Consider the following 21,989-nt stretch of genomic DNA (forward strand, 5'->3'; position numbering starts at 1 on the left):
GCGAGGGACACAAGGCTCCCCCGTCCAGAGTACTGGTGCCCAGAAGAGGAGCCCCCACAACATCTGGCTGTGAAAAACAGCGTGGATTCTGACCGTTTAGGTGGGATGGAAGACTGAGGAAAACACAGACATCCTCTCAAATGGCCCACAAACAGTTCCACTCGCTGAAAGGCACTCACCTTGAGCTCCAGTGGTGGGACGGTGACTCAGGGGGCCTCAGAAACATATGAGACTGTGGGGGCAGAGCCCCAGAGAGCAGTTTCCAGGCTCTCAGCCTCACGTGGGGGGGGGGGTTGCTGACTAGAGTAGTAGATGGCCACCAGTTGTGGCTAGTTGGCCGTCAGCTGTAGCCAGTTAGACAATTGCCCAGTGATATAGCTGCCGCGGCTGTGCTGGTTGGGGAGTCGAGGAGAGACGAGAGGAAGTCGAGGAAAGAGTCAGTCGGTTGGCAGAAAGCAGATAGGTCGCATGTCGTGTGAATCCAACCTCCAGTGAGACTATAGCAGTATGACTCCCCTACCTATGGCTCCGTGGGTGTTCCTTTTTGGCCTAGCTATATCCTGCTTTCTTATGTGGGGAGTGGGACCAGAGGCCCCGCAGGCTGCCCTGCACGACAGAGACATATGGGGGGAGGGGGGGAATGAAGTATGTGCCTTCAGGAGGAGGACTGGAGGACCGTCAGCATTTTCCCTATGAGGAGTCCTCCTCCTATGCAGCCCGCAGGTGAGCACCATCTTTCCTGTGTTGAGCCTTCCCCCACAGGCCAAATCTGAATCTGACTGGCCTGATGAGCTCCGCTGCTCCACTCTGCTGACTCAGCTGGGACCCTGCCCCACCTAACTCACTTACCGCTGGAGGCACTTTCTCAGCAAGCAGCCAGCCCTGCCCGCATTGCACTCTTTCTTGGAAAACTATCGGAGTCCAGCAAGCTCCAGGCAGGAAGCAACGGGCCTCAGTGTGCTCTGAGACTTTTGCTGAGTCACTCCAGGCTCAGCACTGACACCAAACCAAAATTTACATTAACCTGGTGACCACAGCTCTTCGCATTCTATTGACTCCCTGAGACGCTGCTTCATCCAACTTGTGTATGGCACAGTGCTTTATCAGTGGCTTAAGGAAGCTGGCAGGTGGCAGCCAGCCCCCAGGTGTCCTGGCTTTTTGAGTAGTTACCCTAGGCCTGGTACTGGTGGTAGACATCATCATTTCGCAGCATGACCTCTCCCACATGCCTTCAGGTTTAGCATAGGCAGTGAACAACTGCAGATCACTTTGTAGCTCCTACTAGGTAGCTCCCAGATGGTCACAGTCAGTGGTTGACCTGGATTTGCCCTGGAGCACCTCCTAAGAGGCTCCAGAACCAACATACTTGGAGGTTGGTTTAGACCGTAACAAAGCACCACCCAATTATCCCCACACAGCTCACACAAAGGGCAGTCTCAAAAGACACCAGAGCCCATTGGGACAAATCCCACTCACTGGGGTAAGCCTCCTTCACAGCAGCTTTAAGCTGTGGACGTGGCCAAACCCCACAGCCAGTCAGCCTAAGGGTCAATCCCACCCACTTACATGCCACGAGCAATCAAGGCTCAACTATAACAGGAGGGCATACACTACCCACACAACCCTGCACATGTGACCGGGTAGACTGTGCCAGGGCCCCACAGGGCATCTACTACATAAGTCCACCTGGCCAAGAGTGGGAGACATAGCAGATCTACCTAATACATAGAAATAAACACAGAGGCAGCCAAAATGAGGAAACAAAGAAATGAATCCCAAATGAAAGAACAGGAGAAAAATCCAGAAAAAGAATTAAACAAAATGGAGGCAAGCAATTACCAGAGACAGAGCTCAAAACAATGGTTATAAGAATATTCAAGGAACTTCGTGAGAACTCCTACAAAGAGATAGCAGGTATAAAAAAGGACACAGAAACCATAAAAAAGAACCAGTCAGAAGTGAAGAATACAATAACTGAAATGAAGAATGCACTAGAAGAAATCACCAGACTAGATGAAGCAGAGGATCAAATCAGCAATTTGCAAGACAAGGTAGCAGAAAACTCCCAATCAGAGCAGCAAAAAGAAAAAAAAAATTCCAATAAAATGAGGATAATTTAAGAGACTTCTGGGACATTAAGCATAACAACATCTGCATCATAGGGGTACTAGAAGAAGAAGAGATAAAGCAAAGAATTTAAAACCTATTTGAAGAAATAATGACTGAAAATTTTCTTAACCTAGAGAAGGAAATAGACATACTGTGCAAGCTCAGAAAGCACAGAGTCCCAAACAAGATTAACCCTAATAGGCCTATACCTAGACATACTATAATTAAAATGGCAAACATTAAAGACAAAGAGAGAATCCTAAAAGTAGCTAGAGAAAGGCAACTAGTAACTTGTAAGAGAGCTCCCATGAGACTGTCAGCTGATTTCTCAACAGAAACTTTGCAGGCCAGAAGGGATTGGCATGAAATACTCAGTGTGATATAAAGCAAGGACCTACAACCAAGATTACTCTACCCAGCAACACTATCATTTAAAGATAAGGAGCTTCCCAGACAAGAAAAAGCTAAAGGAGTTCATCACCACCGACCCAGTATTAAAAGGAATGTTAAAGGGACTTCTTTAAGACATAATAATAATAATAATAATAGGAATAATAAAATGGCAATAGCTGCATATCTACTAACAATTACTTTCGGTGTAAATGGATTACATGTTTCAATTAAAAGACATAGGAGGTATGAATGGATAAGAAAACAAAACCCTTACATGTGCTGCCTACAAGAGACTTCAAATTGAAAGACAAAACACAGAAACAGAAAGAAAAGGGATGGAAAAACATATTTCATGAAGATGGAAATGAAAAAAATAAAAAAAGTTGGAGTAGCAATACTTATACCATACAAAACAGATTTTAAAACAAAGGCTATATAAAGAGAAAATGAAGAACCCAGTAATCTCACTTCAGGTTATTTGTCCGACGAAACCCAAAAGGCTATTTCGAGGGGACGTGCACATTCATGTGTTCATTGCAGTATTGTTTACAATGGCCAAGATGTGGAGGCAGCCTGGGTCTGTCAATGGATGGATAGATAAAGAGTAGGTAGTACATACATACAGTGGAATATTGTTTGGCCAGGGAAGAGAATGGGTTCTTGCCATCTACAGCAGCATGAATGGACCTGGAGGGTGTTGTGCTCAGTGGAGTATGTCAGACAGAGAAAGACAAATTTCACATGATTTCATTTATATGTACAATCTAAAGAACAAAATAAATGAGCAAACAAAACAGAAACAAACTCATAGATACAGAGAACATTTTGATGGCTGCCAGATGGGAGGGGTTTGGGGGAGATATGTGAAAAAAGAGAAGGAATTAAGAAGCACAAATTGGTAGCTACAAAATACTCATGGAGCTGTAAAGTATTGCGTAAGGAATTTGGTCAATAATATTATAATAACTATGTGGTGTCAAAAGGGTACTAGATTTATTGGGGTGATCACTTCATAAGTTATATAAATGTCTAATCACTATGTTGAACACCTGGAACTAATACAAATAATATTGTATGTTAACTGTAATTGAAAAATAAAAAAATATTAATAAAATAAAATTAAAAAGCAAAAAAACACAAAAATCCTCTGAATCTCAAATTTGAATTAGTTCACACCCATTAGGACAGCTATTATTAAAACAAAGAGAAAAATAACAAGTGTTGGTAAGGATTTGGAGAAGTTGGAACCCTATGCATCTCTGATGGGAATGTAAAACAGTGCAGTCTATGTTGAAAACGGTATGGCAGTTCCTCAAAGTATTAAATACAGAATTACCCTATGATTCAGCAATTCCACTTCCAGGTATATATACAAAATAAATTAAGGTAGGGACTTGAACAGATATTTACACACCCATTTTCATAGCAGCATTATTCACAATAGCCGAAAGATGGAAACAACCCTAGGGTTCATCAATGGATAAGTGGATAAACAAAATGTGGTACATACATACAACAGAATATCATTCAGCCTTTAAAAGAAAGGAATTCTGATATGTGTCACAACATAGATGACCCTTGAGGATGTCATGCTAAGTGAAAAAAATCCTGTCACAAAAGGACAAACATTCACAGATACAGAAAGTAGAATGGTGGTTGCCAGGAGCTGAAGGAAAAAGGGAGTAGAGAGTTAGTGTTTAATAGGTAGAAGGTTGCAGTGTAGGAAGATGAAAAAGTCCTGGAGATGGATGTGGTGATGGTTGCCGAACAATGTGAATGTACTTAATGCCACAAAACCACATTTAAAAATTGTTAAAATGGTAGAATTTATTATGAATATTTTACCCTAATAAAAAAACTTGACTAGGAAACATTAGTATGAACTCATGATTTCTTTGTCTCTTACCATGACATAGGTGTTTCTGAGTGCTATCCACTGAAAAGGCCTAGCAGCATTGATAGCCTAGCAGCAATGAGTCCCATCATCAGCCAGCCTGTAGTTTCTAAACACTATTCTCCACTAAAAGGAACCTGGACCCTTTGGAGAAGTGGCTGATTACTGTTCCAGGGCAAGAAATGTATGAGATGATCTTGGGACATCTTGCTGAGCCAGAAAATAAGGACACTATTGAAGACAAATAGTTCTGTCAAAAGAACATAGGAGCCAAAATGAAGGGGCTTCCACTAGCCAAAGATGGGGCAATTTAAGCAAGGAAAAGAACCATGATTGTAATTTACTGAAACACATTAAGCCAATCAAAACACATAAAACCATGTGTCAATAATAATAATAACAATAATAATTAAAAAGAAAAAAACTCCATCAGTCATTGGAGGTTGCTAATATACTACTAATTCATTATTAAGAAAACCAATAAAGGGGGAAAATTAAGCATGGATCTTGCCTTTTCTGTATAAACTCTATTTCAGGGTAACCAAATAGTTGATGAGGTAAAAAAATTCTTTTTATAGAAGAATTCCAGCAAATGTGTTCAGAAGGAATGATAGAATTAGAATGAATTAAATAGAATGGTCTTAAGCAACCACCACCAACAGATGCCAAAACCACATTCAAAAAGTTGATGGTGGATTTGTTACCGATGAATCAAGCTGACAACATCACAATCCACTGTTCGATCTTAGTACTGCTAAATATCAAACCTCTAGCTCTAACCACCAGCTTAGAGGAAACAGTGGGGGTACAGAAACTAATTAATTGCCACCATGAAGAAGCAATCCGCCAGATCCAGAATGCAGGGAATTATGTAGGAAAAATGACTCAGTCCCTTTAACAAACAAACGAAACGAAGGGGATCTGTTGTAGAATAAGAGAGATTTTAAATTAACAACCCAATGTAATGTGGATTCATTGGGATCCTGGGGTCCAGAGCATTGCCCACTGTGTATGCTGCTGCAACTTGCCCTTAGGGCTTTATGGTTGAAATCGACAGCTGTGAAGATGTATTCTAATCTTTCTCTTGGCTTTGTTAGAGTTGAGGGGCATTTACCCACATCCTCAGTCTCGCTTCAGCTACAGCTAGTAACAAAGAAGTGAGTCTCTGCATCGGGCCAGTTCACCCAGGATCCGCCCAGACTCTAAAGAGTCATCTCACCTTACCATGACCTTCCCATGGCTCTCAGCTCAGCATCCCTGCCACCAGGAACTGAGGGTGGTTGGGAAGTGAAATCTCAGAGCCTCTCTCTGCCTGACCACACTGTCCTGCCACATTTGCACTGATGTGGTTGCACCCCAGGTTGGTAAGGCACAGCCTGGGAGGCAGCCTCCTAATGGGAAGTAGGGGACAGAGCTGCCCTCCTCTTTTCTCTAATATATACCCCCTTCCCAGAAGAAGCTTAGAGAGAGCAAACAGGACCCTGTCTCCCCTCCTCTCCCTTTCTTCTTCCCACTATTTCCTTGACCAGAAAGCGGTGAGTTTTACTTCTAATTTCCTGTCTTAACCTCCTGCTGCAACAGAGTGACAGCTGCTACAGGTAGAGGGTTGTCTTTCCTACACCATAGGAGAATGTGTGAGATGAGTCTTCCATGCTGGGATTTTGATATTCTAACGGGGAGCTGAAGGAATATGGAACATTCTTTCTCACGATAATAGTCTTTCCTGTTACATAATCCTATATAGCCTGCAGAAGTGGAATGTTAGTACTTTTTTTTTTCTTTAAATTCCTTCTGTAACAAATCCTAATCTCCCAAGCATATGAACACCTTGGCCTAGTAGGGCAAAGAACCTGTGCTCAGAAAGGCAAAGGGGAAAAAGCGCATTAACTTTCCTATCACTTACACACACACATGCACACACACAATTAGAATTATAATATGCATATTTAAAGTTTTATATGTTTAGGTATACAAATAATAAATGACTACATTCTCATTGTAAAAACCAACCCACGGTTTTATAACTTATTTTTGCAATTTCAAAACATAGTTCTGTGTGTGTGTTTACCCTTTTCCCATGTAATTTAGTATTCTATTAAAATATGCTTTTTAGTCCCTGAATGCTATTCCATTGTCCAATGTATTTTTACCTACTTAATCAATCTTCAGCCAATCCACTTTACTAGACAGTTACGTTGTTTCCAACTGAGCTGTCATAAACAGCCCTTTGGGGTTTTTTGGTATAAAAATCTAAAGGGAGAATGGTTAAGTTAAACTGCAGGGGTGTCCAAAGTTTTTTCAACGTTTTTCAGCAAGGGCCATATGCGGTAAAATACACAAACAGCTGGGCCACTCACTCAAGGTGAAGTATGTATTGCCTCACCTGGCTTATTTAAGTAAACTAAATATATTTTTGGAATTTGCTGTGGACCAATTAACAATGGATTGCGGACCGCAGTTGGCCCGTGGGCCGCAGTTTTGACACCCTTGAGTTAAAGGATGCAAACACTTTTGATGAAAAATGTTACAGATTGCCTAATTATCCTCAGAAAAGTCATAGCATTTTCAAGGTACACCAGTAATGTATGATACTGCCTATTTCTCCATACCTTTTCTAAATTTACAATTTATAATGTTAAAATTATAAATTTTATAATTATGAATTTTAAAATGTTTTATGTTAAAATATCTTTATTCAGCTGGTAAACAAATATTGGTTTAAATTTTCATTTCCTTAGTACTAGTGAGATTTAAATTTTTTTCATGTATTTCAAATATATATTGATCATTTGGGTTTATTACTTTAAATAGTATCTTCAGATGAGGAACTTGAGGTTCAGAGAGGTTAAATGATTTGTTCAAGGACACACAGCTTCTATGAAGTACATAATTGGTTCTTTTTTTTTTCTTCATATTCTACAATGAAATGGGGTTGTTCTCCAGTTTGTCAGAATGCACAATAAAGCCCACAGGGCAAGTTCTGATGAATCCAGGAGTTCAAGGACATCTAACTATTATATACTGGTAAGTCTCTTCGGGTCAGATCATCTTTATGCTTGGAGAATTATTACGAAGATTTAATGAATTATAGTTCTTTTACTCTTTAATTTATAAGTCTGAAAAGAATTAAATCCAGTCAAGATTGGAAGATAAAGAGATTGTTAAAAACGGTTTCTAAATATGCTTACAACATCCTTTTTCCCATCCATTGGTCATGAATGGCAGCACAGCTGTAGATGACCTCCTTCTCTCCATTACCACAGCATGAGGACAAAACAACCAAGTGAATATGTTTTGTGACAGTAGACTGCAACCAGGAAACCATTTCTAGATTCTCAGAAGTTGGTGCCTTACTTTTTGTTTCTGAATGCCATTTTTCATATCTATCCCAATTAATATATAAGGCCAGGCTGTCATCTGCTGGTTTAACCTTGTGTGGCAAAATCAATCCTTTCTTTAATAACTAACAAGAGTCCATGGGTCAACAATTAAAAAAAAAAAAACAAGGAAATGCCAACGTTTCTGAAATGTTCAAAACACACACACACACACACACACACACACACACACACACACAACCTGGCCAAATGCAATCTGTCCAAAGGTCTATGTTAGCAGGCTGAAGGAAGTTGAGGGACCTGGGAAAAAGGAGATGTTAACATCTATTGGAGGGAAAAATCCTAACAATTCTTTATACTTGGCTTTAAGGTCTTATCCCAAAAGAGTGAAATTTTTGTTCCAGGAACTGAGTGCTCAAGTTCCCCTCAGGTAGATGGAAATGCTTCTAAACACATGTCCAAGTTGAGATCATTTGTGTTCATGACCATCCCAGGCCAAGCAAATAAACAAGAATAGAATTTAAGGAAGATGGGTATCCAATACCCGCCTCACCAAAATGATGCTTCCGATATCATTTCTTGTCTTAGGCAGAGAAATCACAGAGTTAAGTGCCAGTAGCAGCAATGGACAGAGAATTTGAGAGTTCAATCATTGCCCCCATAAAATGTATGCAGTTTCCACTATAGCACAGCATGTTAGGACACCATACTATCTCCTGCATATGGATCAATTCTTGAAGATCTTGCATAAAGTTAAATTCACGTAACTCAAGAGTAATTTTCCCATAACAATTCTGTATCTTATAAAAGAGGTGGTAGTTTAAGGCACAGATTTGTGCATTTAGTTAAGACTACCTAGTTCAATCCTTGCTCTTCCTCTTACTAACGGAAGGAACTTAAGCAAGTTTACTTACTTAACCTCTTTTTGCTTCAGATTCCTCAGCTGTGAAATGAAGATGATTACAGTACACAATATCTCATTTGATTCTTCCAATACTCCCATGCAGTAACAATAGCCCTACCTCATTAAGTTGTTGTAGGGACTAAATGAGTTAATATGTGTAAAGTGGTTAAAAATGTGCCTAGCACATGATAAGTGCATTGGAAGTGTTTGCTTATTAATTATTTTTATTACCAGCCAAAGTGGAACTGCCATGTAGCAATAGCATACAAGCAGCTTATAATTCACTCGGCCTACCTGCTTTGAACTTTTGAGATTCCTGACTTTGATTTTTAATTTAGGAGATCTTCATTATTTCAAAATGAGTGTATATATTTAGACTTTATTTACCTTTCTATATTGCACTATTTTAAATTTGCATAATTTAAGGATAAAATGAGTATGCACTACGAGTACATGGGCTTTAAGTGTCAAAGTTCAATGAATTTAGGGTCCGTTGCAATTCCAAAGGGCAAATATTATTGATCAATATGCAAGTGTTCTTGTGAGTCTGAAGTGGTTCAGGGTGTGTTCACAACAGACAGGCAACAAAAGACAGAGTTAGAAGATGACTCACTGCCCATGTTGACACCACGTGAAACTAGTGATGATACTCTCAAGTGCCACTCACTGGTGGAAGTCTTTTATACACATTGTATTCAATGCTTACAATACCCCCATGAGATAAAGGCTAGTATTGCCCCCACTTTACTGGTATAGAAACTGAGATTTTAAAAAATGAAGCAACTTGCTCATGATCAACAGCTGCTGGTAAGTGCTAGCGCTGGCATTTAAACCTAAATATCCTACCCCCAAAACCCAGGTATAATTGTCTTACTACACCTCAAAAAATTGTGATATACCAAGTTCATCTTTGGTTCTTCCACTTTTTTCTCTCTTCAGGGCCTGTCTGTTTGTTAAATACAGCCCTACCCACAGCTATAATGAGCATGAGTATGCTTATGGTAAGCACTATGAAAACTACAGAAAGACAGAAAGCAAAAAGATTCAAACATTATACTATCACCCAAAGATGACCATGGTAAAATTTTGGTATACTTCTTTTTTAACTACATTGTTTTGTTTTATATGCTTGTTTTACACAGTTGTGATCAAACTGTATACACAATTTTAATCTTCCTTTTCCCCCCTCATATTACAACGTGTTATCCCATTCTATTAGAAATTTCATAAATATCCTTTATATAGGTTGCATAATATACCATTGCATGGCAATTCCATAATATATTTACTTTTCCTTTCATGTTGGACATCTGAGTAGTTCCAGCGCTTTTTTTCACCATGGGATGAATATCTCTGTCCCCTCTTTCTTGATAGTTTCCCTTCTTTTGACATTTCTTCCTAACTTCCTCAGCACACAATGAACTTGATATCCCTCTACGCTTCCTTTTCTCAAAATTTACTTTCTGGAAGGGAGCTGATAAACTCATCCAGACTAAAGTGTACATGGTTCATAAAGCTTAATTTATTATCTTTTCAAGGATACTTGTATCAACTTAAGCCAAAGGAATGAAGTTCCAATTGTGGGGTTTTGGTCATCAGAAAATCTAGTTGGGGATATCTTCTATCCTCCCCGATCACAGAGGAGAATCCACAATAGCAAAAAGGTTCAGGGCTTACTTAATGTTAGCAAATCTGATGAGAATGCAGCCTAGAGCTACAAAGGTGGTGATGTGATAAAAAGAGGGAAAGAGTTTGTATAGGAGGTCGGATAATTAAGTTCGGGAACTCATCCTAGAAAAACTGCTACATACCTCATTGCTGAATATCACTATGGTCACCTCCAAAGTACTCCACTTGGGAAGCTATGCACCAATGCCAGCGCCTAGTCCACCCTGCAAACAATTTTGGAACTCTTTTTTTGGAATGGCCATCAGAGCTTGATGTCCTGAATGTCATCGATATGTCTCCCTTTTAATATTTCCCTTATCTTTGGGTAAAGAAAGAAGTCATTAGGGGCCAGATCAGGTGAGCAAGGAGGGTGTTCCAATACAGTTATTTGTTTACTGGCTAAAAACTCCCTCACAGACAGTGCTGTGTGAGGTGGTGCATTGTCGTGATGCAAGAGCCATGAATTGTTGGCGAAAAGTTCAGGTCGTCTAACTTTTTCACGCTGCCTTTTCAGCACTTCCAAATAGTAAACTTGGTTAATTGTTTGTCCAGTTGGTACAAATTCACAATGAATAATCCCTGTGATATCAAAAAGGGTTAGCAACATTGTTGCAACAAGTTGGGGAACGTAATCCTCCAACCTTATGAACAATGGTGAAAAAATTGGGTAGAGGCATGGAAAAGAATTAGAAAATTCACTCAGCAACACAGAGTACATTTGGTACCACTTACCTAGGTTGTCCAACTCGCCTGTGTTTGCCTTTCCAATGTATTTGGCCTTAGAGATGGGCCCGCCCACCTTCTCTTCAGAACTGCTTGGTCTGGATCTCAGTCCTAATTAATCTGCCAAATCTCACAGCTTTGGGGCCTTTGGCAGCCACACAGCCGAGTCGCAAGGAGTGGAAGTGAGGTTTCTAAGAGGGCCCATTCCAAGTCCTGTGTCCACAATCTTGTTGGAGCTTCACCTCCCGCCTCAAAGAGGAGAGTTAATAATACCTGAGGGGATAAGGGAGTTAGAGGCCTCCTGTGAATGTTCACAAAGTCCTGTGCTGCCCCACACCCCCCTTCTTTCCCTCCTCCTACTGGATTCAGGCTTTCTAGGCTGCTGGCAAATCCGAGGCTGCATGGGACAGCAAAGGCGACCCGAGACAGAACTCAATTTCCCCCAACTCTCCCCACTCGAAAGGGCACCACGTTCTCCAGTGCTGCACTGGGAATGGTTAGTGTGGAGAAAGCGGAGGGGAGGAGGTGTGCAGGCTGAGAGCCAAGCCAAAAGGGCCAGTGGCTCCGCCTCCCTGGACTACGGTAGAGGAGGAAACCTTAAATCCGAAATCCTAAACTGATTAAAAAAAAAAAAAAAGGGAGAAACTCCAGCTGAAGGCTGGGGCGGGGCGCAGAGTTCCCGGAGTAGCTGCCCCAACGCCACCGTCAGCGCTGGGCGCGCTCCCACGCCTGCCCCACCGGATCCGCAGACACCCGGTACACGCACCTACCCGCCTCCCTGAGCCCGCCGCTCCTCCCTCCTTTCTCGCTGGTTGGCCGGCGCTCCGCAGACCTCCGCGGCAGCAGGAGGAGCCAGGCGCGTCCGCCACGCATATCCACCGAGCTGCAGGCGCGGCGCGCGATCTCAGGTGGCGGCAGCAGCGGCGGCGGTGACAACGACAGCAGCAGCGACAGCGGCAGCCGCAACAGCCAGCGCGCACCCTCTCTCCTTCACACCCGCATCCCGCATCCACTGCGCTGCGGAGCCGCCGGCGGTCCCTCGGTCCCCGGCCCCGGCACGCACCGCCAAGTCCCGCGCACAATAGCGGCCGCCGCGGCGGCGGCTCCAAGCCCAAGCGCCCGCCATGAGGAAGCTGGCGAGGAAGGGATGCGACTACAAGCGCTTCCTGAGGAATAACTGGCTGCTGCTCGCCACCGTCGCCGCGGTGGTGCTAGGTGAGCGGCGCGGCGGGTGGGCGACGCGCGTACCCTCACGCGCTCCCAGCGCCCAGGCCGCGTGCGGGGCGGGCGGGTGCGAGGGTGGGCCAGGCGCTCGCGCACCGGGTGCCTGGGTCCTGCCGCACCTCCTCGGCCTCGGACCCTACGTGGGGATTCCCCCTCGAGGGTGTTGTTTTCTCCGTGCGAAGAATAAAGCTCCTTGGGGATTCCCGTTTGGGCGCTCTACGAGCTGCCGGGTCCTGCTTTACCCAAAATGATCAAAAGGGCTTGGAAGGGAGACAGGGAAGCAGGTAGCTCCCGGTTCTGTCCATATGGAAGCAAACATGGTTGTGTTGTGTTTTTGTTTTTTTTTTTTAGTCCTATCTACTACCCCCCACCTTTTTTTTTTTTTTTTTTTTTTTTTTTGCCTGAACCACGCTGTCCAGACAGAGATTATTGAGTTTGGATTATGGTTCTCAGTCGGACTGGAAGAGACTGGAACCTTAGTCTCAGGGATGACGGGGCGAAGGAGGGAGGATGGCAGTGTAGCCGTCGCTCACCTGGGGCAGTGCCTGGAAAGGTGTCTTCCCTGGCAGCTAGCACCGACTGTCCGCACCCAGGCTCTGAAAACCTGCCAGATTCGTGCTGACTTCGGGGGTGTGCAGTTATGGCCCGCAGGAGATCATGGCCTGAGGGGGTGCGGGGGGGTGGGGGAAGAGAGCTAAGAGAACTCAGATTTCCACCCTTTCCTACCCTGCTAATGTGCAGAGAAAACCTCCCTGAACTTCCTTGCTCTCCACATTGTTTTTCTATTGAAAATAACTTTTAAGTCATATTGGCTTGTTTTTCAACAAAGATGTATTTAAGTGATTCACTCCTGACATCACTGGCCTAGGTGGATGTCTGAATCATTGCTCAGAAGTGTGAGTTGTTCCAGTTTAGTTAAATTGTGGATTTCTGCCAGGTTGTCTGTTTTACAACTTGGGCTCCAGGATGCTCCTCTCTGAGTTTGGAGCTATGTCTGTCTCCTCTCCTCTGTGAGCTCTCTCCGAGTGAGGACGCTCAGCAGGTGAGACTTCTTCACAAAGTCCTGCCTTACCTGTGGAAACAGAAGCTGGGGTTGCTGGGGTTGCAGGGAGGGCAGGCTGTCTCTTCCCCCAACCTCATGCATCTTCCTCTTCAGCTACTGCTTCTGCATCTCAGAATGTTTGATGTTGCCTGCTCCCCCTTTGGGTGCCCCAGATTTATTCCACCAAAACCTTGAGCAAAGTAAAGTCAGGTTTCTAGTAAATAACATTCTAAAATTACCTCAGCAGAAGCCATTTGTGAGAGGAAAGAAGTAGAGAACCAAGTCTTGACTGCTTACTTCTACTGTATTTCCCCCTAGAAGAGCTCAGTGGCTGAGTGAGGTTTTTAGGCAAGATTTATCATGCCCCACTTCATTTAAGTAACAGATGCCATGAAGAGAGTGATTTGATTTTCCTGCAGTGAAATAGATGAGATGGCCTTGATTGTTTTCCTAGTGATTTCCAGTTGTAAGGGTTCAGAATTAATTGTTAAATCCCTTTTTAAGGACAGTTTTTGGGGTAACCGTAGGCTGGTATTTCCCTCCCAGTTCCTTATGGAAGAAGAATCCTGCCTTTTCAGCCAGGGGGTTCTCCAGTGTTACTCAACCTGTTTACCAAGTGTTGCACACCAGCCTTGAGTACCAATTCACTGGAGGCTGGTTTGGAAAGGACTTTAAGCAGTTGTTCCCCAGCCTTTGGAATTTGTTGCATAAATACATCTTTGAGGTCAAGAGGGATTGATTACATGCCCATTTTGCAGACCTGGTATTTGGTGTCAGGTGGGCATTTTCCTCCATTTTTTAATGTGAGTGAACCCAGGAGCTTGATTCAGATACTTTTCTTCAGAAAGGAAAACCACCATCTAAAAATTGTGAGTGCCCAACTGAAGTCTTCCTGCACATTTGCCCCTCTAGGAGCAATACAGGGCACAGTCCCCGAGTGTTTCTGCTCCTGCCCTCAGAGGTGTCAAGCCTAGGCCACCCCCAGTGTGCCCATCACAGGCACTTCCTAGGGTCCTCCTCTAGTCCTTTCTTTGGAGGACTGGGCCTGAGTGGAAATTGTACTTCTGTTTCTGTAGTCGGCACGATCTCTGTTGTTTAACCAGAACTGAAATTCCAGCCAACTTACAACAGTGACCCTGCTAAGTGCATCCATAAGCCCTTACTAGGTCATGATAGTAAGTTTAATTTTATAATAGTCCTATAAAATTAGACAGTGTCTAATAGTCTTAATTGATAAAGAAAATCACAAGCACTCACATGCAGCTTCCTTTCTGGACCTTTCAGCATGTAGATCCTAAAAAAGTAAAAACTCTTAAATTTATTAACTACCATGACAGAATGTTCTCTTCTGATTATAGCAATCGAAATGTATGGTCCCTGCTGTAATTCAGCAGCCCTGATACTTTAAAATATTTTGATTATTAAAATGAGGGGCAAAAGTATGAACCAGCTTAAAGCCTTTGATTATTTAAGACAGGGGTGTCCAAACTGCGGCTCCCGGGCCAACTGCGGCCCATGATCCATTGTTAATTGGCCCGCAGCAAATTCCAAAAATATGTTTAGTTTACTTAAATAAACCAGGTGAGGCAATACGTACTTCACCTCAAGTGAGTGGCCTGGCTGTTTGTGTATTTTACCTCATATGGCCCTTGGTGAAAAACATTGAAAAAAGTTTGGACACCCCTGATTTAAGACATAGTATGTGAGGGGAAGTGCAATTAAAGGTCGTCTTTATTAGATATGAAAGTTAATTCTTTTTATGGACAAGGAGTTGCTAAGAACTAAACATTTTCTCAAACTCTTATTCATTAGATAAAGGAATTGAATAGTTAAGTGGATACTTGAGGGATTCGATAAAGGGATTGAATATTTGTTAATTTCTATGAAAGCCTACAAGGTCCTAGAAACAATATCTTGGATTTTCAGATGAGAGCCCTTTACTAAAATAACCATTGGGAACAATTCTCATTGCTGTCATTACAATTCTAATAGGCTTTTGCCTACTTCTGTATTATAGCAGAATGAGCACAAAGCTTGGAGTCAGGCGTGCTGGATTTGAGTTCTGGCACTACCAGGCTTTACCGTTTAGACAAATCTCTTATTCTCTGGGATCCTCGGTTTCCTCCTTTGGGAAAGGGTATTACTCATTATGTCATTTGTCATTAGAGCTGGTTAAGACAATGTGAAAATACACAGTTGTGTGGCTAGCACATAACAAGCACTCAATAAATGTTATTTTAAGATAAATCTGAATAATCTGATTTTGAAGAAATTAGTATTTTCTTATGAAATCCAGTCTCTGATGGTCCTTCTGTGTTTTGCCTAGTGACTGGCCCATAATATAGAGTCCAAGGTGATTCACTTGTTTTGATGACATGCTCTGTCTAGGCGAATACCAGCCTCCAGAGCATTATTCATTTTGTTTAAAGGATATGGAAAGGATTAATCATTTTGTCTTGTGCCCCACAGCCTGATTCTCAATTCATTTAACAGGCAGAAATTCTGAGGGAAGACGTTTTGTGCCCCAAATGGGGATTCTGTCTAAGCACAAGCTGTGTGATAATTCTGTGCCAGAGCATTCGAGTCAAGTCACCCAAGAATGAGACATGGTGTGTACATTCAGAAAGCACTCAAGGACTCCTCACGGTTCACAGCATAAAGCCTGATCTTTCTATCCAGACGGGTTGTGCTTTATTTGAGTCATTTGAAACATCTGATTTCCAGCTTATGGATTTTCAAGAAAGGAAATGGATGTTGTTATTTACATGACAAAGCTGGCAGGCTTATTCATTCTGAATAATTTTCTTTGGAGCGCTCAGGAAGCAACCGCTTCTAGGTTCAGATTCCATTGTCTAATATGGAAAACAGTTCCTTCACGTGCTTAGTAGAACCCTTGCCCCAGCCTTGCATCTCCTGCGCTGGACCTCTTGTAGTGCTACTTTGAGTCATGGGATATGCTGTCTTGCTCTGTCTGTTTTTATGGTCTGTGATTGCTCTGAGGACAGGGGCCAGCCGGCCGGCCGCAGCTCAGCCTGGTTGCAGTGCCAGCACCTCCCCTGCATGGAGTCTTGCGTACCGCAGTGTTCAAAATGTGTTTCGTTATCCATTAGCTCCTTTGCTCCGGCCGATCGCAGACCTAGTACTGCCGGGCCTCGGATCCGCTCAGCCTTGGAATATACCTGCAGTAACCAATTAAATCATTCCTTCACTCAACAAATATGTATTGGGTACCTACTGTGTACAGGGACTGGGCTAGAGCACGGGCACACAGCAATAAACGAAACAGCAGAAACCCCTGTCCTCATGGAACTTATGTTCAAGTGGAGAGAAGTAGGCAGTAAACAGAGTAAGTGGGTAAAATACAATAGAGTCTGTTAGATGGTGAGAGTGCTCTAGAGGAACAGGAGGTAGAGCAGGGTAAGAGGAAGGCCCTGCTGAGAAGGTGACAATTGAATCAACACTGGAAAGAGGTGAGGGACCACATGCACAGATATTTGGGGAGCATCCTGGCTTGTTCGAGAAAGTGCATGGGGTGGAGTGAGGAAGGGGGCATGAAGCAGAAGGCTAGGAGGAGGACGGCACTAGAATGGTGTGAGCTCTTACAAGGACGTTAACTTTTACTGGGAGGTAGGAAACCATTGAAAGATTTTGAGCAGAGCCATGACATGGTCTGGTTGTATTTTAATCAGCTCTCCCTGGCTGCTCTTTTGACCACAGACTGCAGAGGCAATGGTGGAAACAGATACGGGTTGCGGAGGCTAGTGCAGTTAACCTACTACCGTGTTTCCCCGAAAACAAGACCTAGCCAGACCATCAGCTCTAATGCGTCTTTTGGAGCAAAAATTAATACAAGACTTGGTCTTATTTTCGGGGAAACATGGTATATATTTTACTTACTACACTCTTCTAAATCTCATTTCCATTATGGCTAGTGAAATCTTAGGAAATGCTTATGAAGAATCCATGAAAAAAAAATTTGCAACTATAAAGTAGGCATTGTTGCCATTAAGTGGATGAGAAAACGGAGATCCAAATAATAACTGGCAACACCAGTTCTTCCTTATTCCTTCCCTTCCCCTCCTCTCCTCTTCCATCTTGCTTCCCATCTCCCTTCATATTTATTTGGTCCTTGCTGAGCCACCTGCAAACCGTGGCCATCTGGCTGTGTGCTGTGTTCAGGTGGGGAAGAGGGATTCTGTACCATGCACTGTGGTCTATAGTTGCCCTTCTCTTCCAAGACTGAGAAGGCACAGAAATGTGCCTCCACAGGACTCTCAGAATGGCAGTGTGTGCAGTGAAGGAACACTGTTCCAGGGGGATTTGCCAGACTGACCAGTCAGACTGGTCTCCACTCTGGGCTCACACCTACCCTTACACTTGTGCCCATGAGTTTCCCCACTGTTCTTTCCACCTTCAGCGGCTGCCCTTCCTACCTTCTCACTAAGTGGCTTTGCATGACGAACAGAGGGTGTGATTGAGGCACAGGAAAAAACAAAAAAGCTAGGCAGCAGAAGTGGCCAGGGGTCGGTTGCTGGAGGGCCTGGAATGCGGTGCTGATGAGTTCACACTCCATATACCGAGGATTAAGTTGGGCAGTAACGTGGTGAGAGCTGTGCTTAGCAACTATCATTGAGGTGAATGGATGTGGGAAATGGATCCAAGAAGCACAAACTTGCAGGCGGGCGGACCACCCAGGGATTACTGTCAGGGTCTAGGCAGGAAGAGATGGAGGCCTCGCTGGGCAGCAGCAGTGGAGTGGAAAGGAAAGGACAGCTGTGCAAAGTCTGCAGTGGGTTATCCTGATGAGGCTTGACTGGGTTTGGTCCCCGGGAGACGGAGGTGGTGATTTCTGGCAGAAGATCGAGTCCTGGAAGGGGCACCAGCTTGAAAAGAACTATTTTGCTTTCCCACTGTACAGAACCAGTATCTACTTAGCAGTTATTACTCTATAGTTAGAATATACCGTGTTTCCCCCGAAAATAAGCCCCAGTTAAGATCGTCATCCAGATGGACACATTTAGTACGTTCTGACGATGTTCCAGAAGAAGATGACATGACTGTATTTGAATAAGTATAGATTGTTGTACATGAAAAAATAAGACATCCCCTGAAAATACGCCCTAATGCAGCAAAAATTAATATCAGACCCGGTCTTATGTTCGGGGAAACACGGTATTCTACAATTTTTCTGCCTCTCACACTGAGCCATAAGCACTTGAGGGAAGATATTCTGTGTTGCCCCTCTCTGTACCCACAGTACCTGCCACAATGCCTGATAGGCTCCATACATTTGCTGTTGGTGAGTCATTTATAACCCACAGAATTAGTAAAATCCTGTCCTTGTTTGTTGAGTGAAGAAATGAGTGCAAAGCTTAGCTCCACCTCTATTTCTGCCATAAGTTCTTCTCCATTTTCACCATAAATTCATTTCAGCCTCCTCTGATCTGCATCATTAAGACAGATTGACACTTAATCTACATATACGAAAGATCGGAACTTAATTGTCTGACCTTCCGCATATCAAGCATGTTAATCTTTTCTTCCTCAGAACAAGAATATAGACCCCTTGAGGGCAAAAGTACTCCTGTTGCCCATAGCAGGCACTGGAAAATGAAATGAAACCTTAAAGTAATGAGGCTCCTAAAAGCTATGTAATAAAGTGTATCGGGTACTTAAACTCTCTGGGCTTTTGTTTCTTACCAGAAAGAAAAGGGGTTTGGATTAGCTGGAAGAGCAAAGAGGATTCCATTCATGTGCCAAGTCCCACTTAAATATCGCTTAAGTCTGGCGTGATATGTTTGTTGAGAAAGGATTGGAAACAAAAGTTCTGAAATTGATTGCTGATGTCTTCCAAAGGCTGAGAAACAAGGAGTAAGTGCCATGTGTGCTGCATACTTACTGACCCTGGGTTAGAAAGTCTCGAGGTTCCTTTTAGCTCTAATATCCTTTAGCTCTGTGGTTGTATGTATAGTCATTCCTCAGTTCATTGCTAGGAGCCAGAGGAACTCTTCCACAGGGAACTCGGAGGGTTAAAGGTCATTACTGGAGGACAAATGACCTTAATGTTGAGTGAGTTGTTCTGCATTTGAACTGCTTGATCAGTGACTTGAGGATAATAATGTATATGTGTATGGGGCTGTTACCGAGATTATGTTCTATGTCAGTATTACATTATTCATTACAGCAGTATTATGAGTTCCAACAAACTTAATGTTTCTGTGTGTGTGTGTGTGTGTGTGTGTGTGTGTGTGTGTGTGTGTGTATCTTACATGTATCTGCTGAAGTACCTTAGAAAAGAGGTCCTTTAGCTGGCTTAGCTCGAATTCCACATATTGCAGAATCAGGCAAATAATTTTGGGCTTTGAATGCCTATGCCAGCCTGGTGCTTTCATTTTTGAAACCAAATCAACACACCAGTTTTAGAAAAACTACTGAAAAGATTCTGATATTTGGTTGCTCTATGCATGGTATATACCTCAAAACTTCACACAAAATTATCTAAACACAAAATTATAAAATGAATCTTAAAATAATTATTTCTAAGTGTCAGACTCTGTACACCAGGGTTGGTATATGCATTCTTAATGCCATTTATTGGGAGGAATTTTTTTGTTTAAAGATTTTATTGGGGAAGGGGAACAGGACTTTATTGGGGAACAGAGTGTACTTCCAGGATTTTTTTCCAAGTCTAGTTGTTGTCCTTTCAATCTTAGTTGTGGAGGGTGCCGTTCAGCTTCAAGTTGTTGTCCTTTCAGTCTTAGTTGTGGAGGGTGCAGCTCAGCTCCGGGTTCAGTTGCTGTTGCTAGTTGTAGGGGGCACAGCCCACCATCCCTTGTGGGAGTCGAGGAATTGAACTGGCAACCGAGGAATTGAACTGGCAACCTTGTGGTTGAGAGCCTACTGGCCCATGTGGGTATCGAACCGGCAGCCTTCGGAGTTAGGAGCATGGAGCTCTAACCGCCTGAGCCACCGGGTTGGCCCCCTATTGGGAGGACTTTTAATGTAAATTCCTAAAGTACAGAGAAGAGGAAAAGGGTGTATATGTGTGTACATATATGTGTGTGTGTATATATATATATATATGTATGTATGTATATATATATATATATATGTCTCTGTTCAGCTTTAATTCTCAGGAAAGAGAAGATGATCGATAAATATTCAGTATCTTGTTAAGCGTTGCTTAATCTGAGATACACTGTTTTATTCAGTACAATAAAACCACAGAATCCAATTTACCCACCTAGCAAACATTTGAGCAGTGGGCATAAGAAATAAAGGAAGCTTCAAATGAAGACACAAGATGTAGAAAATTATTGTGTGCTAAATCAGGATGTGGTGGAGCTCATGTAGTACCTCGGGTGGGTGAAAACCCTGGGTTCGTCAGAGAGGATGTAAACAAATGGGATTAGGAATTAGCTATTGGAGAGCATACTTAATGCTTGTGTGAGCACTTGCTTGTAAAGAGAAAGCTTTCCACATTAATTACTTGTAAGAAATTGTGATTACCTTTCACAGAGCTGAGACTGAAAATAACTGTCCTGTAGGGAGTCAGTGACACACTGGCCTGGTGCCAGGGAAGATTTGTTCTCTGGAGTAATTGCAGATCTCCCTGGCGTTGGGGGGTCTGCGGTCACGGATACAGTGGGGATTCAAGCACTTCGAGAAAATGAACACATTTTAGATGACATGGAGTGAGTGGCGCCTTTAAATTCCCCTGCAGCCCTGTCTGTGAAAGTAGCAAGTGTGTTCAGTGGCCTTTCCTATTTTGAATGTTAAACATACATCTAGAAGAAGACAATGTTGGAGACACTTACTATTAATCTAGTAATTCACTTCCGAGCTCATGGCTAGATTGAGAAGGAGCTAATTCATTATACTTGCTGAGGAAACAGCCCTGCATTGCAACAAAGTGTGCTCTGTTGCAATTAGTAAGTTCCACAGTAACACCTCTGTTAATGGGAGGGAAGTGTTTTGGTGACTCACTGGTTGTCAGAAATGTTACTACCCTACCTTTGGACTGCATGTTCCATTACCAGAGGTAGAATATTTCCTTTCCAGCAAACACTCCTGCACTTTCTGGGATGGATGGACCCTGTGTCGGCTCGCAGACACTTCACACTGTGTGTCCTGGTTCATCCCTCTCCCAGCCCAACCCCAGCTGTGTGTGCTCAGGGCAGTGGTTCCCCACTCAGTCAGGACGGGGAGGACGCAGTGCCTCCTTTTCCACCTCAAGTCCGAGAACCGACACTGAGGCGATGAGACCCTCACACTCATCGCTCCACGCTCAGGCTGAGGGCTCTGTTCCCAGGGCCCTTCTTGGTTGCAGAGTCCCTAACTGTGTCCACAGACAGAACACTTGTCACAGCAGATCTTCACGTGTCCAGGAAGGGTGCTGAAACTAGCATCATGTGACTCGGCTACGTCTGCATGTTGAAGCATAGACGTGGCCTTTGGTACCAGAACTTCAATTCAGAACGCACCTCAAAGGGCCTCTGCACTGTGTGTTTATTCTTATAACTGCGCTTGAGACAACTGTTTGGGTTCAGTGCTCTCAGATGGTTAAAACTACATTTAGTTACTCAACTAAGGGGGACACCTTCGGAGGAGACAGTGTTGAGTCAGAGTTATTTTTCCCCCTCTGTTCTATTGCTTGAGAGTTACCGGGTTACTTATATAATTCAGTAAAGAATT

At 43.2% G+C, this 21,989-nt stretch overlaps 1 protein-coding gene and 2 long non-coding RNA genes across 3 annotated transcripts in view; 1 reads left to right on the top strand and 2 right to left on the bottom strand.

Moving 5' to 3' along the window:
• Positions 1 to 11,567, bottom strand: part of LOC148755002 (uncharacterized) — a 78,226-nt gene extending 66,659 nt beyond the window's left edge. Inside the window, exons 1-2 of the long non-coding RNA XR_016019495.1 lie at positions 11,390 to 11,567; positions 11,039 to 11,302 (exon numbers count right to left, since the gene is read on the bottom strand). This is a non-coding gene — a long non-coding RNA (uncharacterized LOC148755002). The remainder of the gene's footprint in view (positions 1 to 11,038; positions 11,303 to 11,389) is intronic.
• A 139-nt stretch (positions 11,568 to 11,706) lies between these two features.
• The window catches only part of SLC1A1 (solute carrier family 1 member 1), a 75,601-nt gene continuing 65,318 nt past the window's right edge, over positions 11,707 to 21,989 (top strand). The window contains exon 1 of the mRNA XM_019729921.3: positions 11,707 to 12,244. Coding sequence (XP_019585480.1) covers positions 12,154 to 12,244 — 91 coding nt within the window. The 5' untranslated portion in view covers positions 11,707 to 12,153. The remainder of the gene's footprint in view (positions 12,245 to 21,989) is intronic.
• Positions 19,868 to 21,989, bottom strand: part of LOC141571121 (uncharacterized) — a 73,716-nt gene continuing 71,594 nt past the window's right edge. Inside the window, exon 3 of the long non-coding RNA XR_012495724.2 lies at positions 19,868 to 20,305. This is a non-coding gene — a long non-coding RNA (uncharacterized LOC141571121). The remainder of the gene's footprint in view (positions 20,306 to 21,989) is intronic.

The sequence above is a fragment of the Rhinolophus sinicus genome, chromosome 16, assembly GCF_057876585.1.
Source record: "Rhinolophus sinicus isolate RSI-liver-muscle chromosome 16, RSI-T2T, whole genome shotgun sequence".
NCBI lineage: Eukaryota > Metazoa > Chordata > Mammalia > Chiroptera > Rhinolophidae > Rhinolophus > Rhinolophus sinicus.